At 43.6% G+C, this 21,918-nt stretch overlaps 1 protein-coding gene across 1 annotated transcript; it reads right to left on the reverse strand.

Moving 5' to 3' along the window:
• Nucleotides 1-3,764: 3,764 nt before the first annotated feature.
• LOC137871525 (serine protease HTRA3-like) lies at nucleotides 3,765-21,697 on the reverse strand. Its single transcript, XM_068709370.1, has 10 exons — nucleotides 20,969-21,697; nucleotides 16,206-16,305; nucleotides 15,931-16,063; nucleotides 15,122-15,211; nucleotides 11,443-11,637; nucleotides 11,273-11,305; nucleotides 7,802-7,916; nucleotides 7,652-7,709; nucleotides 6,812-6,907; nucleotides 3,765-6,717 (listed from the first exon to the last, which is right to left on the reverse strand). Exons 1-10 carry the CDS (start codon nucleotides 21,381-21,383, stop codon nucleotides 6,549-6,551), a joined length of 1,404 nt encoding a protein of 467 aa, XP_068565471.1. The 5' UTR covers nucleotides 21,384-21,697; the 3' UTR covers nucleotides 3,765-6,548.
• Between the last annotated feature and the right edge of the window lie 221 nt (nucleotides 21,698-21,918).

Here is a 21,918-nt window from a genome sequence, read left to right on the forward strand (position 1 = left end):
CTGATGAGATCTGTATTTGTTGTGCTCCAGTGAACGGTGCAGCATTCATAATGCTATGTTTTAAAAAAATCAACAGGGAGTGTGAACGGTTATCAGATACGGGTCGTCGTAAAAAGTTAAATCTCACACTGAGTGATTGCTGATTCATTGGAAGGCCGCACATAAACACCATTCCTCTGTCAAACTCTTTAAAAGCGTCATCATTTATAGTACCAGAGGTCTGCCCCAAAAACCAAAATGCTAAATTACATGTTAGCTCGTGACAGCTGGCACAAATTAAGATGTTGCATGGAAAGGGTGAAGAAGAAGAAGACTGGAAAGAAGGATGAAGGATGGGGGGGGTAAAAGGATGGACCGGTAGTGATAATTGAAACAGATTTTGTCAATGACTTTCAAACGGATCACTTAAAGTCTCAACTTTGACAGAGAAATGATGCATTGTAAGAGCCAACAATGTGATTCATGTCGGATTATTTGTCAATATTCTCACACACACACACACACTTTCAGTTATTGGTGCGGCGCCTGGATCACAAGTAGCGTTTAGTCAATTTGATAAGAGGCGTAAAAGGAATTTTATATACTTAAAACTGGTTTGGGGTTCATAACCTAAAACGTGCAGCTGGTTTCCCCGTCGTGTTTATTGTGGGAAATGTGAGTTTGGATTGCTATTACCAAGGGTATGTTTTAGGTTTGGTTTGGTTTTTTTGTCAGCACACTTGCGGACAAAGTACTGACCCGATTATCATGAAACTTGGTGAAGGGTGAAGCATGCGGGCCAAGGAAGAACCCATTCACTGTGAGTGTTTAGGCTGTATTTACAGACTCATTGACAGATATTTATTAGACCACTAATAAAGGCAACTCTTAAAAAAAACTGGCCCAAGTATTTCACAAATTGTCATCCTATCTTTTGGACAAATGGAACCAAACCGAACCGCTTGAGCTATTTCATCTGCAAACTTTAGGTGGTTCCTCCACATGAAAGATTTTCCATGTTCACAGATCATATAGACACGTGTGAGTGACTTTCTTTGTATGCAGACGAGAAGAGATTATCAGTTTACTTCACTTACTTATTGGTACTCAGCTGTTTTTAAAAACGTAGACCGATTGCTGGGCCCACATGAATCTGAGCCAAGAGCAACTGGCAGCCAATGTGAGAGCCTGTTATCATGGTCTCATGGGCCAGCACTCATTCATTTCTCTGGCTGGTGACATTTATAGCCGTTGCCACATAATACCCGTTTGAACCTACCGCAGAACGAGTCAGCACAACCATGTCTGCTTTCCTCATATTGAGGTTATCGTCAATGTTTGAAACTGTGTTTTTAGACCCAGATGAATAGTGTGGTCTCTAATTAGAGGACGTTTGCTCATGGAAACAAGGATGCTCTTTAGAAATAGACTTTTAGACTTGCAAGGTATAGCCCAAATGTCCCTCTCCCCAGCCAATTCCTCCAGCTCCTTCAAGGGTATCCTGAGGTGTCTGGGCCAGATGGGATGTAATCTCCTCAGCATGTTCTGGGTCCTAGTTGCACATACCCAGAATACCTCCACAGGGAGTTGTCCAGGAGGCATGCTGATCAGATGCCTGAATCACCTCTACCAATTCCTGCCAGTGCAAAGGAGCAGCAGATCCCTTTTTTTTCGGATGTCCGAGCCCCCTGACTCTACACCCTGCAAAGGAAAGTCATTTCACCAATCCACCTTCTTCTGATTCAGTACCACGGCCTCAGACTTTGAGATGTGCATCATCACATCTGGTTGCAAACTGTCCTGGTGCACACTGGAGGTCACAGTTTATGCTCACCACTCCTCGTGTCTTTTTACGATGAATAAACATCCTTATCCTTATCTTGGGGGTTCTCTCGATGATATTCATAATGAATGGTAGCCCCTGTCACCAGTGTATGAATGGGTACTACAAAATGTAGTGATAGAAGAAAGATCTACACCCTCCAAACATCTGTGGTTTGGCCTTCGTTGCCTCAGCAAGTAGCTGCTTTGTCTCGACATCCTCGCTGTTCTTGCATTCTGACTCTGTGCCAGTTTAGTGCAACACAACTCTATCCAGGATATAGTTCAGTGTTACTCCACTCTAACACATCCTACTGTGACTTTCTCCCAGCTGTATGGCCTTCTGCAGGACACACTGCAGATGAGAGGGGGGAAAAAGGAGTTCTGTACATATACTGCAGCTGCAAAAGTTCATTTTAATGCTCTGATTCATAATTTATGCTTTTCTTATCTCTTGCGAATGTTTGTGTCTGCAAGATCATTTCCATTACCAGCTTAGGGAGGGTCTATTTTATGACCCTGCTCCTCCCGCAGCATGCTTCTCCGCATGTTCTCCCCTGATCAGCGTTCCTGCTTCACCTTTATTCATCTCCCTGACGAGGAGATCAGCTCCAGGTGTGTCCCTTCACACACCTGATCCCAAAGCTCTCCTGAAGGAGTGGGCGGAGCCTTCTGGCCGGACTGTATACGCCTCTAATTACCCTGGACCTCAGCCCCTTACAATACCTTGAGATTTCTCGTTATATTATGGTTATGACATATGACGGGTTGCAAGGCTGAGACAGACACCCATTCATGCTCACATCCACACCTACAGGCAATTTAGAGTCATCAACTAACCTAAGCTGCGTGTCTTTGGACTGTGGGAGGAAGCCGGAGAACCCGGAGAGAACCCACGCTGCCACGGGGAGAACATGCAAATTCCACACAGAAGGCCCATCTAGCCCGGGAATCGAACCCTGGCTCCTCTTGCAGTGCCAGTCTCCACACACCCTTCCTGTGACTATTTTATGACACACTATATTATTTTTATCATATACTCGTAATGTAACATTTTTTAAGACCCAAAAGCAGGACTCCGACACACAGCTTTCAATTTGAACATGGTTGGTTCGTGGTGGAAGGAGCAGGCAAAGAGAGCTTGAGCTCTACTACTATGACATAATTTTTTATGGCACACTAAAGTATGATGTTTATATTAAACTTTTATGGCATGATATAGAAATTCTTTATGATATTTTAAGGCCATACTATATACCTACCCATCAGGACTTAACTAAGCATTCACTCCCACACGTACAGCGAACACAAGTCTACTGAAGTTAAATGTTTGCTCAAGGACACGTAGACACGGACCGGAGGAGGCGAGGATCGAACCGCCAGACAACCCCGCATTTGTGAAACATGTTGAACTTCTTCAATTCGATGTTGTTGAAATGTTGTTCTGTTTTGTGAAATGTGTTGTTTCCTAAAATATTATATTTTTTTGTGAAATGTTGTGTTTTGACACTCGAACCCAATGCCAGTTGATTGGAAAAAATGGCAAAACAGGAAGTGACTAAATTTATCACATGAAAGAATTAATTTGAATATGAATTAAAATATAAATATACATCTAATTAATACATTGTTTGTAAGATTGTAATTGCCTGTCTCGTGAATACTGAATATAGTTAGGATTTCTATAAAAGATATTACTTAATGTACTATATTAGACCCACTTTTTTAACCCCAAAAAGAGTTTCCTTCGTGTTTTTTTCTCCTCTACATTCCAGCATGGGAGGCTCGTTTCCACTTAGGAATGTTTATGGCTGGCCATGAGGAGAGCTCAGCCTTGTTTCCACACAGTCAGGTATTGTACAACTGTGCTGCAAAAAAAAAGTCCCATGACCCAAATTTGAAGGCTAAATGATGAGGAAATTGGAATTCTGCACCATCAAAACTACAGATTAATAACAAAACACTTTTACTTTGTGAAAACTTTATTTGGTGGAAAAAGCAACTGCCAAAAGCTGATATAGAGAAATGCCTTGTTGGCAACGTACATGTAAACATTTGGTTTGAGTCTATTCATACTAAAAGCACAAACAGTTATGAACCAGAGCAGCAGCAGTGGTGAGACTATGTCAAAAAAAATCTACTCACATTTTCTGCTCTTCATTCCAACAGAGTGCATCATTTAAACGTAATCAACACATGTGGTTCACATTTGGTTATGGAAGGACAACTTACAGCAATAAAGAAACGTGCCAACCGTAAACCATAGATAACATCACGATGTTTAATATCGGCTTGAACACGATCTCAAACTTACACGTTGAGTTCACTGTGGTGCCTGAAAATACAATTTGACGCAAAGCATCAAATTTGGCAACTGCACGCAAATTAATATTTTTTTACAATTTGGAATTCAACCTCCTAACTGTTTACCTTGTGTTTGTTATAGAGGCTCAGCAGCTGTGGTACAGTCTTTTACATGTGGCAAAGTCATGGAAAATGACCCATTCCCTCCTTTTGGTGACATAAGGGGCCTTTGTTGGTCAACAATTAGATAAAAGTTCAATTTCATCTCTGTGTCCAGTACGGAGATAAGTCTGGGATTCTTCTCAGCTTGAGCACAAACAGTCAGTCTTAAGCCAAGCAATGAATGCTAAAGCTACGCTAAAGCAGTCTTTTTATAGTACAATGGATCAAAGGAGTATATGAAAGAGGTCCCTCCTAGTGATGGATCCACAGAGAATTACCACTTGTACATCACCTGCCCAGTTCTAAACTAGTGGGTGACCAAGGCTAAGTGGAGAGCAGGGCTGCCTTTCAATCATCATCAAAATTAATTGATTGGTGGTGTAGAGGATTGCCTATATGTATTTTCTTGGGGTGCTAGCCAGATGTTCATCCAACAATTTAATGTTTGAGATACACACCAAAAATGACTAAATTATTGTTCCAAACAAATCAATTAAGGATCTCTCATAAAGTAAATTAACCCAACATCACCAAAGCGGTCAGACTTATCTCCAGTACCAGGAAGTTGATCACACTTTTAAAATAACATCATTTTTCATCCTTGAGCTTGGGGAAAGTTAACTGTTTTCAGGTCCAAGTGAAGTCACTTGGAGTCGTTGGCGTTAAAGTCCGAGTCCAGTTGAAAGTCTTTGTTAAGTCGTTTTTATAGTCACCTCTGGTCTGGGGCCTGTTAGATGATCTGACGAGCACAACGTACTGATGCCTTCACTTCAAATGGAAGTGTAAACTCAAGTTGTTAACTTTGGCAAGTCGCTTTTTAGGATTAAGACCTCGAACAAGTAACCCCATGAGAACCAATGTCTTTCAGAGGTGATTCAACGTTAGGGCTCAGATTGGATGGACCCTCATCCAGCCGTACTCAAGCTGGACTACAGCACTTTGTTTGGGGCAACAGGAATTTATCTTCCAGCAAAAGATACAACGCAAGTCATCGCCATTTACAATAAAGGGTTTTAAAGTTTTGGAATGAAAGCTGCCTGGCCTCAATTCATTATCTTTTAATACCTAAAATAAGTCAGGCAAACCCCCCCCCCCCCACAACACTCTGGAATGGTTCCTCTGATCATACAACTGGCATACAGTACAAATAATACAAATGATAAACATAACACTCACTCGTTGAGGTCAGGGGCCGTCCATCATATCTGCAGTGGACCACACTGGCTGATGATTAAAGGCCAATATTGACAAAACTAAAACCCTTTTTTCCTTTCTATTTTCATGAGTAAATGGTGCAAACACAAAGAGTATGTTGGCACTTTGGTATACTGTTAAGAATCATCTATAGTATATGTGGGACCTCAAATGATAAGCAATAAAAGCAGAGTTGATGAAGGTGAAGTGTTAAGATTGGACTACGTTTTGAATTGATAATGACCTGAATATTTTGACGTACACAGACTTGATCTTATCAACCTCTTTATCATTCAATTCTGTTTGTTCATTTGAATGGGTGCATTTCACGAGCCACACCCAGTGACTCTCAGTATCCATCCATCCATTCAGCAAAGTAGCAATTTGGGAAGCGCAATTTGTACCAGGCCAGATGGGATGTATAGTACCAGTGTGTTCTTGTTCTGGCCCTTTCGTCTCCTCTAGATTGGACCACAGGCCACGGAAACCAGTTCTGATGGGAAGCAATGCAGATTCTGGATGGATACTAGAAGGGTCATGGGAGTTTTGTGGACTTATATTTAGTCATGTAAGCTTATGACTATGTCTACCAGTCAGAAAACTGCTTTAGAGCAAATTCACCATAATCAACATTCTGGGAAACAATTCAACTGTACATTCACCAACATTGCTTTCATCTTTCTGTGATGTGAATCATAAGATGCTGCCAAACAGCCATCATTGCCTCATATAACATCAGATTTCTGAGGTACTTGTACAGCAAACGTGTCTACTGGTTCATAAATGTATAATCAAAGTGAAACATAACATATATTATAGGGTTTGGGTTTACATGTATGGACCTGTTCCAACGTTGAGCTGGTCTGAGCAGATGGAAGGCACAGCTGTACATCCTGGATACCAAAACTGCATCGCACCATGTCGCCCATGGGCTTCTTTTACTTTGGTACCGTTAATAGCCAGTCGCCAAAGCACCAGAAGAAGTTCCACTGCACTGATGCAGAGCTTCCACCATCCACCGTGTTCTTTCACAAAAATAAGGCCCTACATGTTGATCTAACTCCACAGGAGAGAGGCGCTGCCGATGTCTACTGCATGATAACGTCAGGTTCGATGTTGAAGAGCAGATCGTCGTTGTCCCTCCTGACCTCCAGCAGAAGGGCCGTCTCCTCCTGCAGTGCCCCCTGCAGGTCGGCTGTGACCGTCAGAGGCTTGCCGTTCAGTTTCACAATAATGTCGCCATCTTTGATCCCGCCTCTGGAGACAAAGAGAGCAGTGAAGAGAGTCTGTTAAGCATTCGTTTTAAACTGGATACTGCTTTTGTTTAAGGAATGAATAAATAAAAGCCTACTTCTGTGCAGGTGAGTGGGGAACAACTTCATGAACATAAATCCCACTGGTAACATCGGGGAAGTCTGGGTTCTGTTGTTTAAGCTCTTCAATTAACCTGGAACCAACAGATATTTTCATTATCATCATTCATATCATTCATTATCATCTAAACAATACTAATACATACTGTATCTGTATTTAACCTTTATGTAAGAGAGCCTCATCGCCTTGTTTTCAAGAGTCAGTGCCCTGACTTAGTCATAGAATAAAAGACAGATAACTCGAAATATGCCACAAAATCTGAATTTGACAAAGGTTTTTAATTTTCAAATTCAACACATAAAATATTTAATTATAGGAGCGACCCAAATGGCACCCTAAAACCACCCACAGTTGTCCTATCTAAAGTCACACACCAATGAATAGCACTAGTCTAAAACACACAAAATTAAATTTACACAGAGAGAGAGAAAATGTTGCAATTTAAGATTTCTAAATACAGACAATTTCGGGGAGAGGCAGCGGTATACAGTACATGAAGCTTTGACCAAGTTTACAATATACAGAATTAAAGGCATGTAGGCAGCGCTGATGAGATGCATGTAGAGAGCATCGTCACGCTCAAGCAAAGACTACCATTAAGCTGAGATATGCCTTGTTTCAAAAATAAAAACTGAATTGCCTATAAAAGTAGAAACATTCCTCATAGTTAGCCACGGCCTGTTACAGTAGTTGGGTGTTCCAAAATTGAAAATTGATCATTCAATTAACATAAGATGCCATCACTCTATTGTTATCTCTTTTTCTCTATTTTCTATATTTCCGATTCACACATTACTTGTCATTAGTTCAGACTTACGCTGGTGTGATGGTCAGCATCCTGATTCCAATGAAACGTTTCTTTATCGACCTTACATCTGAAAGAGACTCTGGTTAGTTTCTGTACATTCAGCGGGATACTTGATGTTTAATCCTGGCCCGATGACATCACTGTCACACACACACACACCTTTGCTGTGCTTGTCGAGCGAATCGTTGAGGAAGCGAGTGATCCTGTCGGAGGGAATGGCAAATGAGATTCCTGCTGCAACCTTCAGGGTGTTGATGCCGATCACCTCCCCATCCTCAAATACAGAGACACAGCAGGACAAAGTCAATGACTGTTCACATCTTCAGAATGTTAGGGTTATTGTTATCTCAATTACAGGTAGTACAACCGTAGAAAAAGGTTTCTTTGGTTGGTGTGATCAAGAATAACCTGGTTGTGCAATTTGTATTTGAACCACCACTTGCTCGGGGCGAGCAAGTGGTGGCAGGGGGGCTCTGGAACTGCCAATCGGCAGTGCTGAAAGCTGAGTTCATCTCAGGTTACGCTTCCTTGCTCTCCCTTAACTTTCTTGCTCTAACTGAGACCTGGATCACACCAGAAAACACCACCACACCCGCAGCTCTGTCAGATGTGTACTCTTTCTCTCACACTCCCAGAGCTGCGAGGCGGGGTGGTGGTAATGGCCTGCTAATTTCCCCAAAATGGAAATACTCTCTTGTCTCTGTTCCTCAGTTCTCCCCGTCCTCTTTCGAATTTCATGCTGTTACTGTCACTTATCCAGTCAAGCTCACCATTGCTGTTGTGTATCACCCACCAGGGCCTCTTGGTGACTTCCTGGAGGAGCTCGACACATTAGTCTCGCACTTCCATGACAATGGCTCGGCGCTCATCCTGCTGCAACATCCAGACCGATAAGTTTGAACCTCTTCTTTCCTTCCTCTCCTCCTTTGACCTTTACCACTCCTCTTCTCCTCCTACCCACAAGGCCGGCAACCAGCTGGATCTTATCTTCACTAGACACTGCTCTACTGCTAACCTCTCTGTCACTCCCCTCCAGCTCTCTGACCACTATTTCATGTCCTACTCCCTCTCCCTATCCTCTCCCCCATCACTTCCTCCACCTACCCACATGGTTTCTACCCGGAGTCATCTCCGCTCCCTCTCCCCTGCTGATCTTTCCTCTTCTGTCACCTCTGCTCTCCCTGACCCTGAATCCTTCTGTCTCCTATCCCGACACTGCTACTGATCTTCTCCTCTCCACCCTTACTTCTTCTTTGGACAAACTCTGTCCCTTCACCTCCAGGTCTGCACGGCCAACTCCACCTGCCCCGTGGCTGTCGGACTCAGTGCGTACTGATAGACGGAGCCTGAGAGAGGCTGAGCGTAAATGGAGAAAAGGCAAACTCCCGGAGGACCTTCTTAACTTCCAAGCTCTTCTTTCCACTTTTTCCTCCTCTCTATCTACTGCTAAAGCTGCGTTCTTCCGCTCTAAAATCCTAACCTCTGCTTCCAATCCTAAAAAACTCTTTGAAACTTTCACTTCACTCCTCCAACCCCCACCCCTCCTCCTACTTCCTCCCTTCTCCCTGATGATTTCGCCAACTTCTTTGACAAGAAGGTAAACGATATCAGATCCTCCTTCTCTCAGCCCCTCTCTCCCTGTCCACCCTGTCCAATCCTGCCCCCACAGCTCTCCCTCCCATCTCCACGCCCCATCTTACCCTATCTGGCTCCCCTCTCCGCTAACGAGGTCCTCAACCTTGTTACGTCTAACAGCCCCACCACGTGCTCCCTTGACCCGATCCCTTCCCCTCTTCTTCAGTCTATTGCGACTGAACTCCTTCCTTTCCTTACCCACCTCATCAACACATCTCTTGTTTCAGGATGCTTTCCCACGGCCTTCAAGACTGCCAGAGTCACCCCCCTTCTGAAGAAACCATCACTTGACCACTCTGATGTCAAGAACTTCAGACCGGTTTCTCTTCTACCCTTTCTATCCAAAACACTTGAACGTGCTGTCTTTAACCAACTGTCTTCCTATCTCCACCAGAACAGCCTTTTGGACCCTCACCAGTCCGGGTTCAAAGTGGGTCACTCGACAGAGACGGCCCTCCTTGCGGTGAGAGAGTCGCTTCACGCCGCGAGAGCTAACTCTCTCTCCTCTGTCCTGATTCTCCTGGACTTGTCTGCGGCGTTTTACACTGTGAACCATCAAATCCTCCTCTCCACCCTTGAGGGGCTGAGCGTCTCAGGCTCTGCACTCTCCCTGTTTGCATCCTACCTAATGGGTCGATCCTACCAGGTGACCTGGAGGGGGGCCGTGTCGGAACCATGCATGCTGACTACGGGAGTTCCGCAAGGTTCAGTCCTGGGCCCCCTTCTCTTCTCGCTCTACACAACATATCTGGGTTCTGTTATTCGCTCGCATGACTTCTCCTACCATTGTTATGCCGATGACACCCAGCTGGTCTTGTCATTTCCCCCCCGGTGACACCCAAGTGGAGACGCGCATCGCTGCGTGTTTGGCTGACATCTCGAAGTGGATGACGACACACCACCTCAAGCTCAACCTAGACAAAACCGAGCTACTGTTCCTCCCGGGGAAGGGTTGCCCGCACTGGGACCTGTCCATCACCATTGATGATACCATGGTGACGCCAACTCGGACTGCGAGGAACCTGGGTGTGACCCTGGATGACCAACTGTCATTCTCAGCAAACATTTCATCCGTTATACACGCTCCTGCAGATTCCTGCTCTACAACATCAGGAGGATTCGTCCCTTCCTCACTGACGAGACGGCGCAGGTGCTCATCCAGGCTCTTGTCATCTCCCGCCTGGACTACTGCAACTCTCTACTCGCCGGAGCCCCGGCGTCGGCCATCAGACCTCTGGAGCTTGTCCAGAAAGCCGCAGCTCGCCTGGTGTTCAATCGCCCCAAGTTCTCCCACACAACTTCCTTTCTCCGTTCTCTACACTGGCTACCTGTAAGAGCTCGCATCCAGTTTAAGACTCTGGTGCTAGCCTACAGGGCAGTGAAAGGAACAGCTCCTTCCTATCTCCAGGCCATGGTCAAGCCCTACACCCCCGCCCAACCACTTCGCTCTGCTGCCTCGGGGCGATCGGTTGCCCTGTCGCTCAGAGGTCCTGGCGGCCGATCGACCCGGTCACGGCTGTTTTCTGTCCTGGCCCCACAGTGGTGGAATGAACTTCCCACTGACGTCAGGACAGCGGAGTTGCTGCCCATCTTTCGGCGCAGGCTGAAAACCCACCTCTTCAGGAAGGGCTACCCTGAGCCTTCCACTTAGCACTTATTGTATTCATACTAGCATGTTGCACTTATTGTATTCGTATTACTTATAGCACTAACTGTTTTTCTTGTTTCTGCACTGTACTTTGGCTCTGAGTTATGCTCTGCTTCATGCTCTTAGATGCTTGTTTGGAAAAGGAAATGTACTTATGACTTCTGGTGACTAGTAGTTCTTTTGATTACCAATGTTGAGTGCACTTATTGTAAGTCGCTTTGGATAAAAGCGTCTGCTAAATGACTGTAATGTAATGTAATGTAATGTAAGTTTAACAACCAGATCCGGGCGAGAGAGAGCAGTATTTTACAGCAAACAAGCATTGAGGTAGGAAACCAAAAGCTCACCAAATTGACAAGAGGTCCTCCTGAATTCCCGTACTGTGAAGGAAAACACAAAATAACAGTACTGTGGTGTAAAAACCGGACAATCTCACAACATACAATGTGGACATTTCTACAACCTAAACAATAGTTTTGACTCAAAGCACATGTTTTCTGCCTTGCTGTGTTCTCACGTTGATTATAGCATCTGTCTGGATGTAGTCCATGTCGGAGTCCCTGAGGCCCAGCTCCTTGCCGTCTCTCTGGGCGGTGCTGACGATGCCGGTGGTGACGGTGTTCTGGAGGGCGAAGGGGCTGCCGATGGCAACCACAAACTCCCCGGGCCTCAGGTCTGCGCTGTGGCCCAGGAACAGTATCGGCAGTTTCATCTGGGAGGAGGCACAAAGGGTAAGATTACGCTGTAGCAGGATAGAGGATATTTAGGGAACCCTAACCCTAAATGTATCTAACCTACATTTAGAATGTACATGAGACTATAATGTCCTGTAGGCTACTCAAGGTGGACAAGCCATAATATGAACAGCTCGCAGGTGATGTACAGTATACCCAATAATTCTGTGTTCATGTTGTTTGCCATCTTTATTGTCATTGCCATACAACAGTGTTGCTGCCATTTTTGGCAGTTATTTGGTCCTATCCCTAATTTAGGATGGATCTGTAATAGCAAAATTACTATCCTAAGATATGCTATGATTTTTTTCCCTCAGTGCAGTTATCAAATATGTTTCTGTAATACCGTAAATCCTAAATGTAATCATACACTGAGACAAGATCAGACTTTCAGAGTCTCTGTAATAACAACATTCACTTTCATTTGGAATTCAAACCTGCAATGTAAAAGACAAGCATAACACATTATTGAGGCAATAACTTTTAATGTTCACCTCCGTACGCGGTTGTGTTTTTGTTTTTCCGTTTCCAGAGGAGTGCGTCAATATCGGTCATAAAATGGGCATGCTTATAGAGCAAAAGTACAAAACTATAATTCTGGTTGTGAGAAGTCGAACTTTCCGTTGATCTGTGCTGCATTCCTCCTAATCAAACCTCTTCCACAGCTGTGAAACTGCTGCTCCGCTGATCATCAATCTTCCAAACACGCAAAATGACCTCGTGCCAGAAGCCTGTACATGTACACTTTTCACACTCGGGAAATATGACCCGATGCGTTAAAAGAAAAACTGCAATGTCGATGACACACAAAAGTTTTAACTGCTAATTTAACAGTTCCAAGAACCCAGTGTGCAATTGTAGCAAATAGAGGTTATAAAACCTCACATGAGCAACAATCTGTCTGGAACGTGAAGACAAATTAAATGAAGTATGAAAAACACATGAATAACAGCCTGATGATGATGACAATGGCTATAAAACATACATAGTCAGTAAAAGTACATCTGTAAAGTCTAACATGACCTCAAGTATCACTATGCAGCAATATATACGGTGCAATATATAGCAAAAAAAAAGAAGCAAGTTGTAAGGAGAGGAAAAAGGGAGGGGATATGACGAGAAGAAGGGAAAGGGAAAAAAAGAATGGAGCTGAGTAGAAACACATGCTCAGCAGACAGATGGTGTGACTAAAAGAGAGGAGGAATGGGCAGAAAGGGTTTCTTTAAGGTGGAGCACTTTTGGATCGTGTTTCTCTTTCTCTCACTCCTCCCTGTGTCGGTCCCGGTCCAGCTCTCTCAGCTCTAATGCAGAGATGTCATCTGAGGTTCAACTGATGTTGGTTTTCGAAAGCGGATATTTTTGCACTGAATAACCCATCGGTGTCGTTACCTCTACAAACACATCTTGTGTGGCGGACGATTGGCCAATGATTGTTCAGTGGTATATATATATATATATATATATATATATAATCATTATAGATTCAAGTTTCCAAAGATACCAAATCAGGCTCTCCAGCTGAGCTTTGGGGAAATATTTAAAAATATGATCCATTTGATGGAATGTGAAAGTCATATAAAAAATGTCTTCCAAACATACTTTCACTAAACTATTGGAACAAGATAATAGAGAATACTTGCGAAACTTTTTTTATTGTTATTTAAAGCTGCATTAATACTTTTTATGCCACAACATTACGTTTTCAGGTTGTCCATCTGTCCATCCCTAAGTATGTACGTCCGTCCCGTTGTCCTGAAGGTAATTTCTGTAAATTTGGCACAAATGTGCTCTTGGACTCAAGGGTGAACTGATTAGAATTTGGTGGTCAAAGGTCAAAGCAACGGTGACTGCATGTCCGTCCCGTTCTCGTGAACGTGATATCTCAGGAATGGTGGAATGAGCGGGTAATTATAATTTGACCTCTACTGTGCGTGACAAAAAAACCTGTGATGTTTTATACACTGATAACAACATAATATTAAGTTGTCATATTACTAATTTGCAACTGAAATTTTTTAATCAAAGGTTTTAATGAACATATTGTCATGGTTGCAAAATATTCATACTGAATGTATCTGCAAAACGAAGCGAATCACGAAGTAGATCGCAACTTTTATTGCCAAGGATTTGCGCCCCTATAACCCAAACCAAACATGGGGCACAGTCCTGCCCTTCCTGGTTTGTCTGAATTAGAATTAATTCTTTGATGGTCCCATGTGTCTATGTGTGACACAGCAACAACTTGCACAACTACGCTTTAACGATCCTCTGGACTTGTTGTTTTGGGGGATGAATCGTTACACATTGCATGGCCTAATGCAGGTGAACAGAAGTATGCAAAGCTCAAACTGAGCCATCGTTTACAGCACAGGCATTCCATACTCCAACACCTTGAATGATATTAAGAAGGACGAGAAGCACACCCCCCAATCTCTGAACAAAGGTCATGACTGCACCTCTGGCTTCTGGGATTTACTTTTACAATATTCAACCAAAACTGCAATCTTTCCAAAGTATTTTTTTACAGCAAAACTATACGCAGGATGTATTTGGAAGTATTTGGAGTCACCTCAAGGGTGCTTTGGATTCTGACTTTTGGTCCATTACACATGACACACACTGTAAACACACATGTTTAGTCTGCTGATCTTTGACGAAATGCCAGAAAAGAGTCATTACGCTGCTGGACTTTTACTGCCGCAATCATTTCAAGCAGACACAGCTTTGTTTACATCCAGAGTTTATCCTTAAAACTACAGTTGATAACTTCAATAGAAATAACTTTTTGTCATATTTGGTCAAACTGTCACTGTAATTACAGCAGTACATTTCACTGACAGATATTCAGTGAAGAAATCGGCCTCCTTTTAAAGCTCCTAATGGCATTTGCAAGTATCCACCACTCTGGTCAAACTGTCAAACCAGGCAGTGCTAATCATATATGAATAAAGAATCTCTTACTGCATTGCCCATTTCTCACCTCAAATGTTTTCTGAAAGATATTCTAGTGTTTGGATGTAAAATGAAATGCTTGGCTTTACTGGGCCACCGTGTTGAAAGCAGAAGAAGATCTCAATAATTATCAGCCAATATCTAAACTTCCCTGCTTGGCAACAATCCTGGAATCACTGGTAAGTAACCGGTGCAGAGCTTTTCCCTCAAAATATCCTGTTCGATGCCTCAGTCACCACAGACTACTATTGGTTTGTCCTCTCTGGCAAAGAGGCATAATGAACACCTGTATCTTTTCATCTATACATCCCTTACTGGACATTCATCACCCTATACAACATCTATGCTATGGAACATTTACTCCGATGCATATCCCCACTTTACCTCCACAAGTGCTTGTTTAGTTGAAGGTTCTGTGTTGCTTGTTTATTCTCATGTGACTAGAATGGTCTAATAATTCCCTTCTTATCTATTGCTAGTTGAGAACATCCCATAGAGCTGTGCACTTACCTGTGAATTGATTTTGATGGTAGCGATGTCTGACTTTTTGTCGATGTCTTTGATGTTGGCTTCATATACGTCACCATTATGCATCTGGACCTGAGAGGAAGAATGGAAGAAAGTTAACATCTCAAATGAAATCTAATTCATAGAATAGGATTAAATTAGCTTTGTAACAGATATAGTATATCCAATACTCAATTTTCTGAAGTGCCTTATGCATCTTCTAAATAACCTAGCTACGTTGTGTTTGAGCCAATGGTGGTTCAACCAGATATAATTTTTTTAGGTCATTGCCGATATCTTGAATTTGCAAGTAGCCAGTATTTGGTGCCAATGTTAATCGTTGATATATTTGTCCATTTGAGGGCCAAACATTGACATGTATTGACGATTTAAACATCAAATTGTTAATTTTCTTTCTGAGAATGAGAAGAGAAGATCCACATTAATGCCTGTGTTTTGTACGGAACTGAGGTCAGGATGTGGTTAGCCTAGCATAGCATAAAGAAGTGGAAGTAGAGGGAAACTGTTGGCCACTAAGACGTTTTTCAAGAAATAGTTCCAGCATGTAACTCCTCCTCTAACCAGAATGTGTCGTATTTACGTTACTGTTTGTGTGCAGATTACATACAAGATAAAACATGTTCATTAGTGAGCCTTAGAGGTATTGGTAGGTGTATTTTTGAACTTTGGACGGAGTCAGGCAAGGCCAACCACGTCCTGACTTTGTTTAATTCATCCTCACAGTCTCCTTTTCAATGAAATGTGTGAGCATTTAAAGTGAAGCATAAACTATGAAAACAGTATTTCATTACCTTGAGGTGCTGTTGACCGGACACTGGTGTGGTGCTGGATACTACGTGGGCGTTGGTAACAATCAGGCCGTTATCTGACATCACAAACCCAGATCCACTAGAGAGAGGGATGTTCCGACCGAAGAGAGGATGCCTGGGGTGTGAATAAAACAATCTACCTTATGAAAACCATTTGATAAAACCTAAAAGCAAAGTTAAATTCCATGGATTCTTAAAGTTGACCTTTTAAAGTCTAACGTAACCCGTACGAACACACACGTACACACAGTCAGTACCTGAGGAAGAGCTCGATGTGGACCACGGCGGGGGCGATTTTCTCCACCACGTCGGCTATGAAGTTGAACTTGTAACGAGGACTGGCAGCATTTGAAGGACCTATACTGGCAAGAAGAATTATGTATTTCAACACTTTGATATAGGTATAATCAAATCAAATTAAGACTGATGTAATCTAACCAGGGAAATATGAATCATGGGTAACTTCCTCAGTGTCGTGAACTGAAAGGATTGATGGCAGGAAATGAGAATATTTGTGAACTCAAACATGAAGTCAAAAATGGAATCCTAAATTCTTGCACATCGGCATTAGATGGCGAGATAAGAGAATGTTTTGACAGTGGACACGCCGTCACTGCCACCTCTAATATTAGCATGGGATCAAGGATTGACCCCTGCGGTACTCCATAAAACACTGGGTGGACAGTGTAGGAATAGTTACCAATCATGACAGAAAACTTCATGTCAGGGAGGTGTGAAGTACAATGTGTACCAGCAGAACCGCAGCGTTGCATCCGTCAGACTGTCATAGTGGCACAAAGCAGTGTTGCTTGTGTTGTACTGTGATGTTGAAATGAATGGTTTGATCGTATGTGGTTCCGAAGGAGCTGCTCAGTTGCAATAATCGTGAGCCGATTCAGACCAATAGTAATAACTTGTTTATAAAGTGTATTGGCAGAATCCACACAGGATGATACAAACCAGGCAGCTAGCTCATTTTGTCCCTTTAGGGCCTCCATACTTAACAACCTCTGATGTTGGCCACTAAACCCTTTTTTTCACGGAGTTCTCTGACTGACTTCCTGATGTGCAGTGAACACAGTAAGGAGAGTTAATCTAGGTCATTGCAAAGCAGTCCCCTCTGTTCCACTACCCAAACATTAACAAACCCACCTGATGGCCCAAACCTGGCAGCACTGATGGAAAACCAAGTCAGCTTTGCCAGGATCATAACCTTCTTTACTGCTCCACCAGTAATAATGAGTTACACTGTACACTGCTGAGCCAAGTCGGCCTTTGGGGTTTGTGATTTTAGACTGAAACAAGATTCTCAAATGAATCCGAACCAAATGCTGTAGCCAGTGGGTTTACGTTTTGACATAACTGGTCTTTAGGATTCCACATTTCTTAATACACAGCCTTTAAATAGCATTCAATCACCATTCAAATATTTCCTTCAAAGGGAAAAACCTAATTAATTAATAAAGCTCCACAAAGCTGAACCGCAGAGTCCGTGATTATTTCGCTACAAAGCCTTTCACCTCGCACGCAGTCATTTGATCCACTGGTATTAATTTTCCAAATTGCCGTAGATCACCATAGCAGGAGTAAAGCCCTGCCCCAGGTCAAAATGTTTTTTTGTTGCCATTAATACGGTAATGTTCACTTTCATAAGAAAGAGAGAAAACTCTGCTGTTGCTGCTGGTAGAGAGTTCAAATAAATGACCAGATGGGCGGGTGTTTAAAACAACACGTGTGAAAACTGTCATGAGTTGGAATCACTTACACCAGACATTCGGGAAAGACCCAAGACCAAAACGGTACTATACACATTTAAAGCTCCGCTACTGATTTGTGGGAGAAACTTTCTTGGTAAAAGAAAATGATGCTGAATGATTTACCACAAGCGATTTGGGAGTTGGGACTTGCAGGTCAGTCACCCATATATTTTTAGTTAGCCACGCCCGTAAGCATGCAACGCTCCAGTGACATGGTGTGTGTGTGTGTGTGTGTGCCAGCCACATACCCTTTAAAACCTTGACAAAATAAAGGGTTTGTGATCAAAGGGAAAATGTAAATAGAGTCTGCCACAACTCTGGGCTGCAGGGACTTCCTGTTTCCTCAGTTGATATCTCCCATTGGTATGTGTGTGTGTGTGTGTGTGTGTGTGTGTGTGTGTGTGTATGTGTTTCAGATGATTGTAACCCCTTGAGCAGGGGATTGTGGTGATGATTGTAACAGTCAGCAGCAATCTGTTTCATTCATCAGCACCGAACAGACGGTCTGTCCGTCTGTCCGTCCAACGCATCGTATCCTGGCCTGACATGTACCGTGGCTATGTGTTGTCCTTAATAGGAAGGTTCCAAATGTTTTCTCTGACCGTTCCTTTGACATCAGCATCGTGTGGAGTCAAACTGTGGAATTCTCTGGGGAAATCATTTCAAATGTTATTCAATGTAAGGAAATAGGAGCTTGACGAGTGAAGTTTGCGTTTAATCTTTTAGCTTCAACACACTAAAGCTCGTAAAAATGTCCGCAAGTGGACTTTCACGGTGTGCAGAGCTGAACTCAGTGGCCGGAGGAGATGGAACTGACACTCTCCCTTTGTTTGGAACAGTGTGGTGAATGTGTTTATCTGCAGTCTGTGTGAAACGCTTCCTCCAAGCAGCCGTCGTGCTCTACTTTTACAAGTTAAGCTCGTGAGAGAAAGAGAGACGTTGAGAAAGTGGGACAAACAAAGAGAGTAAAACAACATGTAGTGAAGGAAGGATGATTATTTAACAGCCAGTAACTTTTCTCCCCGCTATGTTTTGAATGAAGACGGTAGTCTCATAAACTGGAGAGCAGCGGGCAGGAGCATGTATATCAGTGTGACAGAGGAAATGAGGAACATGTGCAGAAGTGTGGACAGGAGAAGGACTGTAAAACAGCAGATGCTGGAATCAGTCCACCAGATACCGGCCATGTGTGTGCTTGTATGTGTGTGTGCTTCTGCCATCATGAACACCACATTTATTATCTCTGCCAGGTCGTAAGCCTGTGGGGAGATCATGCCTCCGGTCATGTGTGTGCGTGTGTGTGTGTGTGTGTGTGTGTGTGTGTGTGTGTGTCTGTCCACAGCTAATCTCCCATACTGCTGGACCCATCAGCCTGATATATTTTTTTATGCTCCTTTCAAGGCCCTCTAACGGTTGCGGTGATTCACAATTTTTGAAAAACCTTTTATTGACTGTTTTATATCGTCATTGGCTGCTGACTCCTCACTCCTCTTAACCGGCCAGTCGGGGTCGCGAGTAACAAACAACCGCTTAGGTAGCAAAAGGCATTTCCTGCAATCGGCTCGGTTAAAAACAACTTAGAGTTAGGCACAAAATGGTATGTATAAATCTGCAACTTTTCAGCGCTAATTAATGCTGGGAGATCATCGACTCAGATCATCTTTAAGGTTCATCCTCTGGAGACAACCAAAAGTTCTTGGCAGTCCATCCAATAGCTGCCGAGCTATTTTACTCTAAACCAAAGTGGTTCGATGTACCAACTGACTAACATTGCTATCCGTTATAAACTTCTAGAATGTAGATCTGCCCCCTCCCCCCTTTACATGAGAATCATTGTTTACGGAGAGAGGCCTGCACATGAACTCTGTGTTTGGGTTGAGGGAAGTATCTAGGTCAGTCTGCAGGACAGAAGAACAAGAGGTGTGGTTAATTCCTGCTGTCTGCTGGCTTTGCTCCAGATAACTGGTTCTGGGCCACTTTAACAAGCTGTTAAACCTGCACCTGCCCTCTAACCAGTATTTATTGTACTTTGGTGACCAAGCCGTATTAATCTGGCTCTTGTTAATGTGGAGATAGTTGGGAAAAGCCACAGGGCGGTTTGTTGAGGTGGGGGTTATGGGCCGAACCGCACACTCTCCCAATGAGTCAACATGATTGTGAGAAACACGTTTCTACTCTAACAACAGCAGATGGAGGTTCACTTTTGGCCTTAGAAATAGCAGCAAGTAAAACCAGCTGTTATTGGTGTAACTAAACCGCTAAAGTGCGTAGAGAAGAGACGTAGGTATGTGACTAAATTAAATGAAAGGGTCTTAAATCTCGATTTTATCCAGATACACTTGAAATGACGGATGGATTGGCACATATTGTTTCTTTTAACAGTTATAATTAGTTACATAAAAAGACTATGTGAAGGTAACGTATCCTCACACAATGGTCTGTATGTTGAAAAACTACTTAGTCAGGTTTAGGATAAGATCATGGCTTGGGTTAACTAAGGAAGTAGCATTACTTTGGAACGGAAGTAGCTTAACAAATGAGGCAACGTTTGGTTTAAATAACTACAAAACTTAATGAGGAAAGTCTCTGTTCACCTCTGGCTTCACAAGTGACTGGAACAGCGGTCTCCTGGGTGAATGTCTGGTGTTTTTAGGCCCTTACGTGGACTTTGTCACTCTTTATACTATACATCACCTGTTCTGGCTCACGATTACGTGGATTACACACAAATTGATTATGTAGGTTATGTAGGAATTACAGTGCATGACTTTTTATAGGTATACCTACAAACAGTGTATGAGCAACATGAATGGAAGAACTGTTTCTGAATGACAAACACCAAGTTTGGCCAATATACAAAATTCAAGCTACTATTAGGAAAAATATGAAATTAAAGTCAATATTCACAATCAACAGGTTGTCTACTCCACTGGGGGGGGCAACACTCTGATCTATTGATGCCCCAATGACTTATTGGCAACCGGCAACTGTTGTACTGTACTTTGATGCAAACACCGAACCACCAGAGATGTAAAGTGACGAAGCATTTTGGTTTCGACACCAGCTATGCTAAAATTGTGGATGAACATATGACCATATATTTCTATATTTTCAGGTTTTGTCTCCTTTTTGAAAAAACAATGTTGGTTTATTAATATAATTTATTTCTTAAGATAATATCACAAACACATCTGAGTAGTTTTTGGAAAGGGCTCTGCTTAGGTCAGGTTCATCAAATGAAGCCACCAATGCGTAAATCGTACCTGTGCTGTTCTCACACGGTCCCTTCTGGACCTGGGTGATGCCCGTTAGTCCCTGCTGCAGCGCCTTCCTGCTGGTCGCCTTCAGCTGGCACACGTTGCCGTACGTCTTCCCGTCGCTGCCGCACACGTCCTGGCGGAACCTGCACCGACAGAGGCCCTTGGAGAGCCGCTTGCCCGCTGGGTGTTTGCACTCCAGTCCGTCCCCGCAAGGCAGGTCGTCCTTGCGGCCGCACGGTTCTCCCTCCGCCGGGGCGCACACCAGGCAGCAGTTGCAGCGGTCCGGCACGTAGCCGCTGGGGCAGCCGGGGCTCGGACAGGTACTCACATCGCACCGCGTCGGACACTTGTCTTTTGGCTCTGCACCGGCGGACTCCTTGAGGTACAGGAACACGGCTGCGTACAGGAGGACTTGCATTCTTAATGGAAGATCTTCAGCGGATAGAGACGAAGAGAGGAGAAGAGAAGTTTACGGGGAGATCACATTCCCTGGCTCCGCACTGCTCATCACTTTCTGGGGACGTTGCAGAAAGAAATCCACACACACGGAAGACAGAAAGACAAACGTCCCCTTAGTTTTGAAAAATACATAAGAATAACGCGATCCTGATATTTAAAATTGGACAGGGAGCCTGTTATTGTTATTTTGCAGCCGTGCGTAATTGCGCGTCCAGGGGCGAACCAGCTGTTTGAAGTGAAACTGGGTGTTTTCTGTCTGTCCGATGCACATCCACTCAGTTGGCAGGATGGGCGCCTCTAGCAGTGAGGCCGGAGAGAGGGAGGAGGTGGTGGGAGGGAGCCGCGCTGCTGGAGGCGTGGCGACGGAGCTCCGACGCAGATGTTGGCAACACCGCTGTTACCGTGTATGACCTCAGCATCATCCTCAGAATCATCCTGCATTCATACATGTTTGTCAGGTCTAGTGGGTGCAGTAGTGAGGGAGGCTGTTAAAG

This window comes from Cebidichthys violaceus, unplaced genomic scaffold (genome assembly GCF_023349555.1).
Source record: "Cebidichthys violaceus isolate CVI_PGR_0920_01 unplaced genomic scaffold, fCebVio1.0.p SCAF_145, whole genome shotgun sequence".
NCBI classification, from domain to species: domain Eukaryota; kingdom Metazoa; phylum Chordata; class Actinopteri; order Perciformes; family Stichaeidae; genus Cebidichthys; species Cebidichthys violaceus.

What these genes read in the sequence shown, in the direction of transcription:
- LOC137871525 (XM_068709370.1), bottom strand. Translation starts at nt 21,383, where the DNA reads ATGCAAGTCCTCCTGTACGCAGCCGTGTTCCTGTACCTCAAGGAGTCC. An exon ending in CCGGTCAACAGCACCTCAAG is followed by an intron (nt 15,212 to 15,930) that starts GTAATGAAATAC and finishes TCTTCCTCTCAG; the next exon opens with GTCCAGATGCATAATGGTGA. An exon ending in GCTCGACAAGCACAGCAAAG is followed by an intron (nt 7,710 to 7,801) that starts GTGTGTGTGTGT and finishes AGTCTCTTTCAG; the next exon opens with ATGTAAGGTCGATAAAGAAA.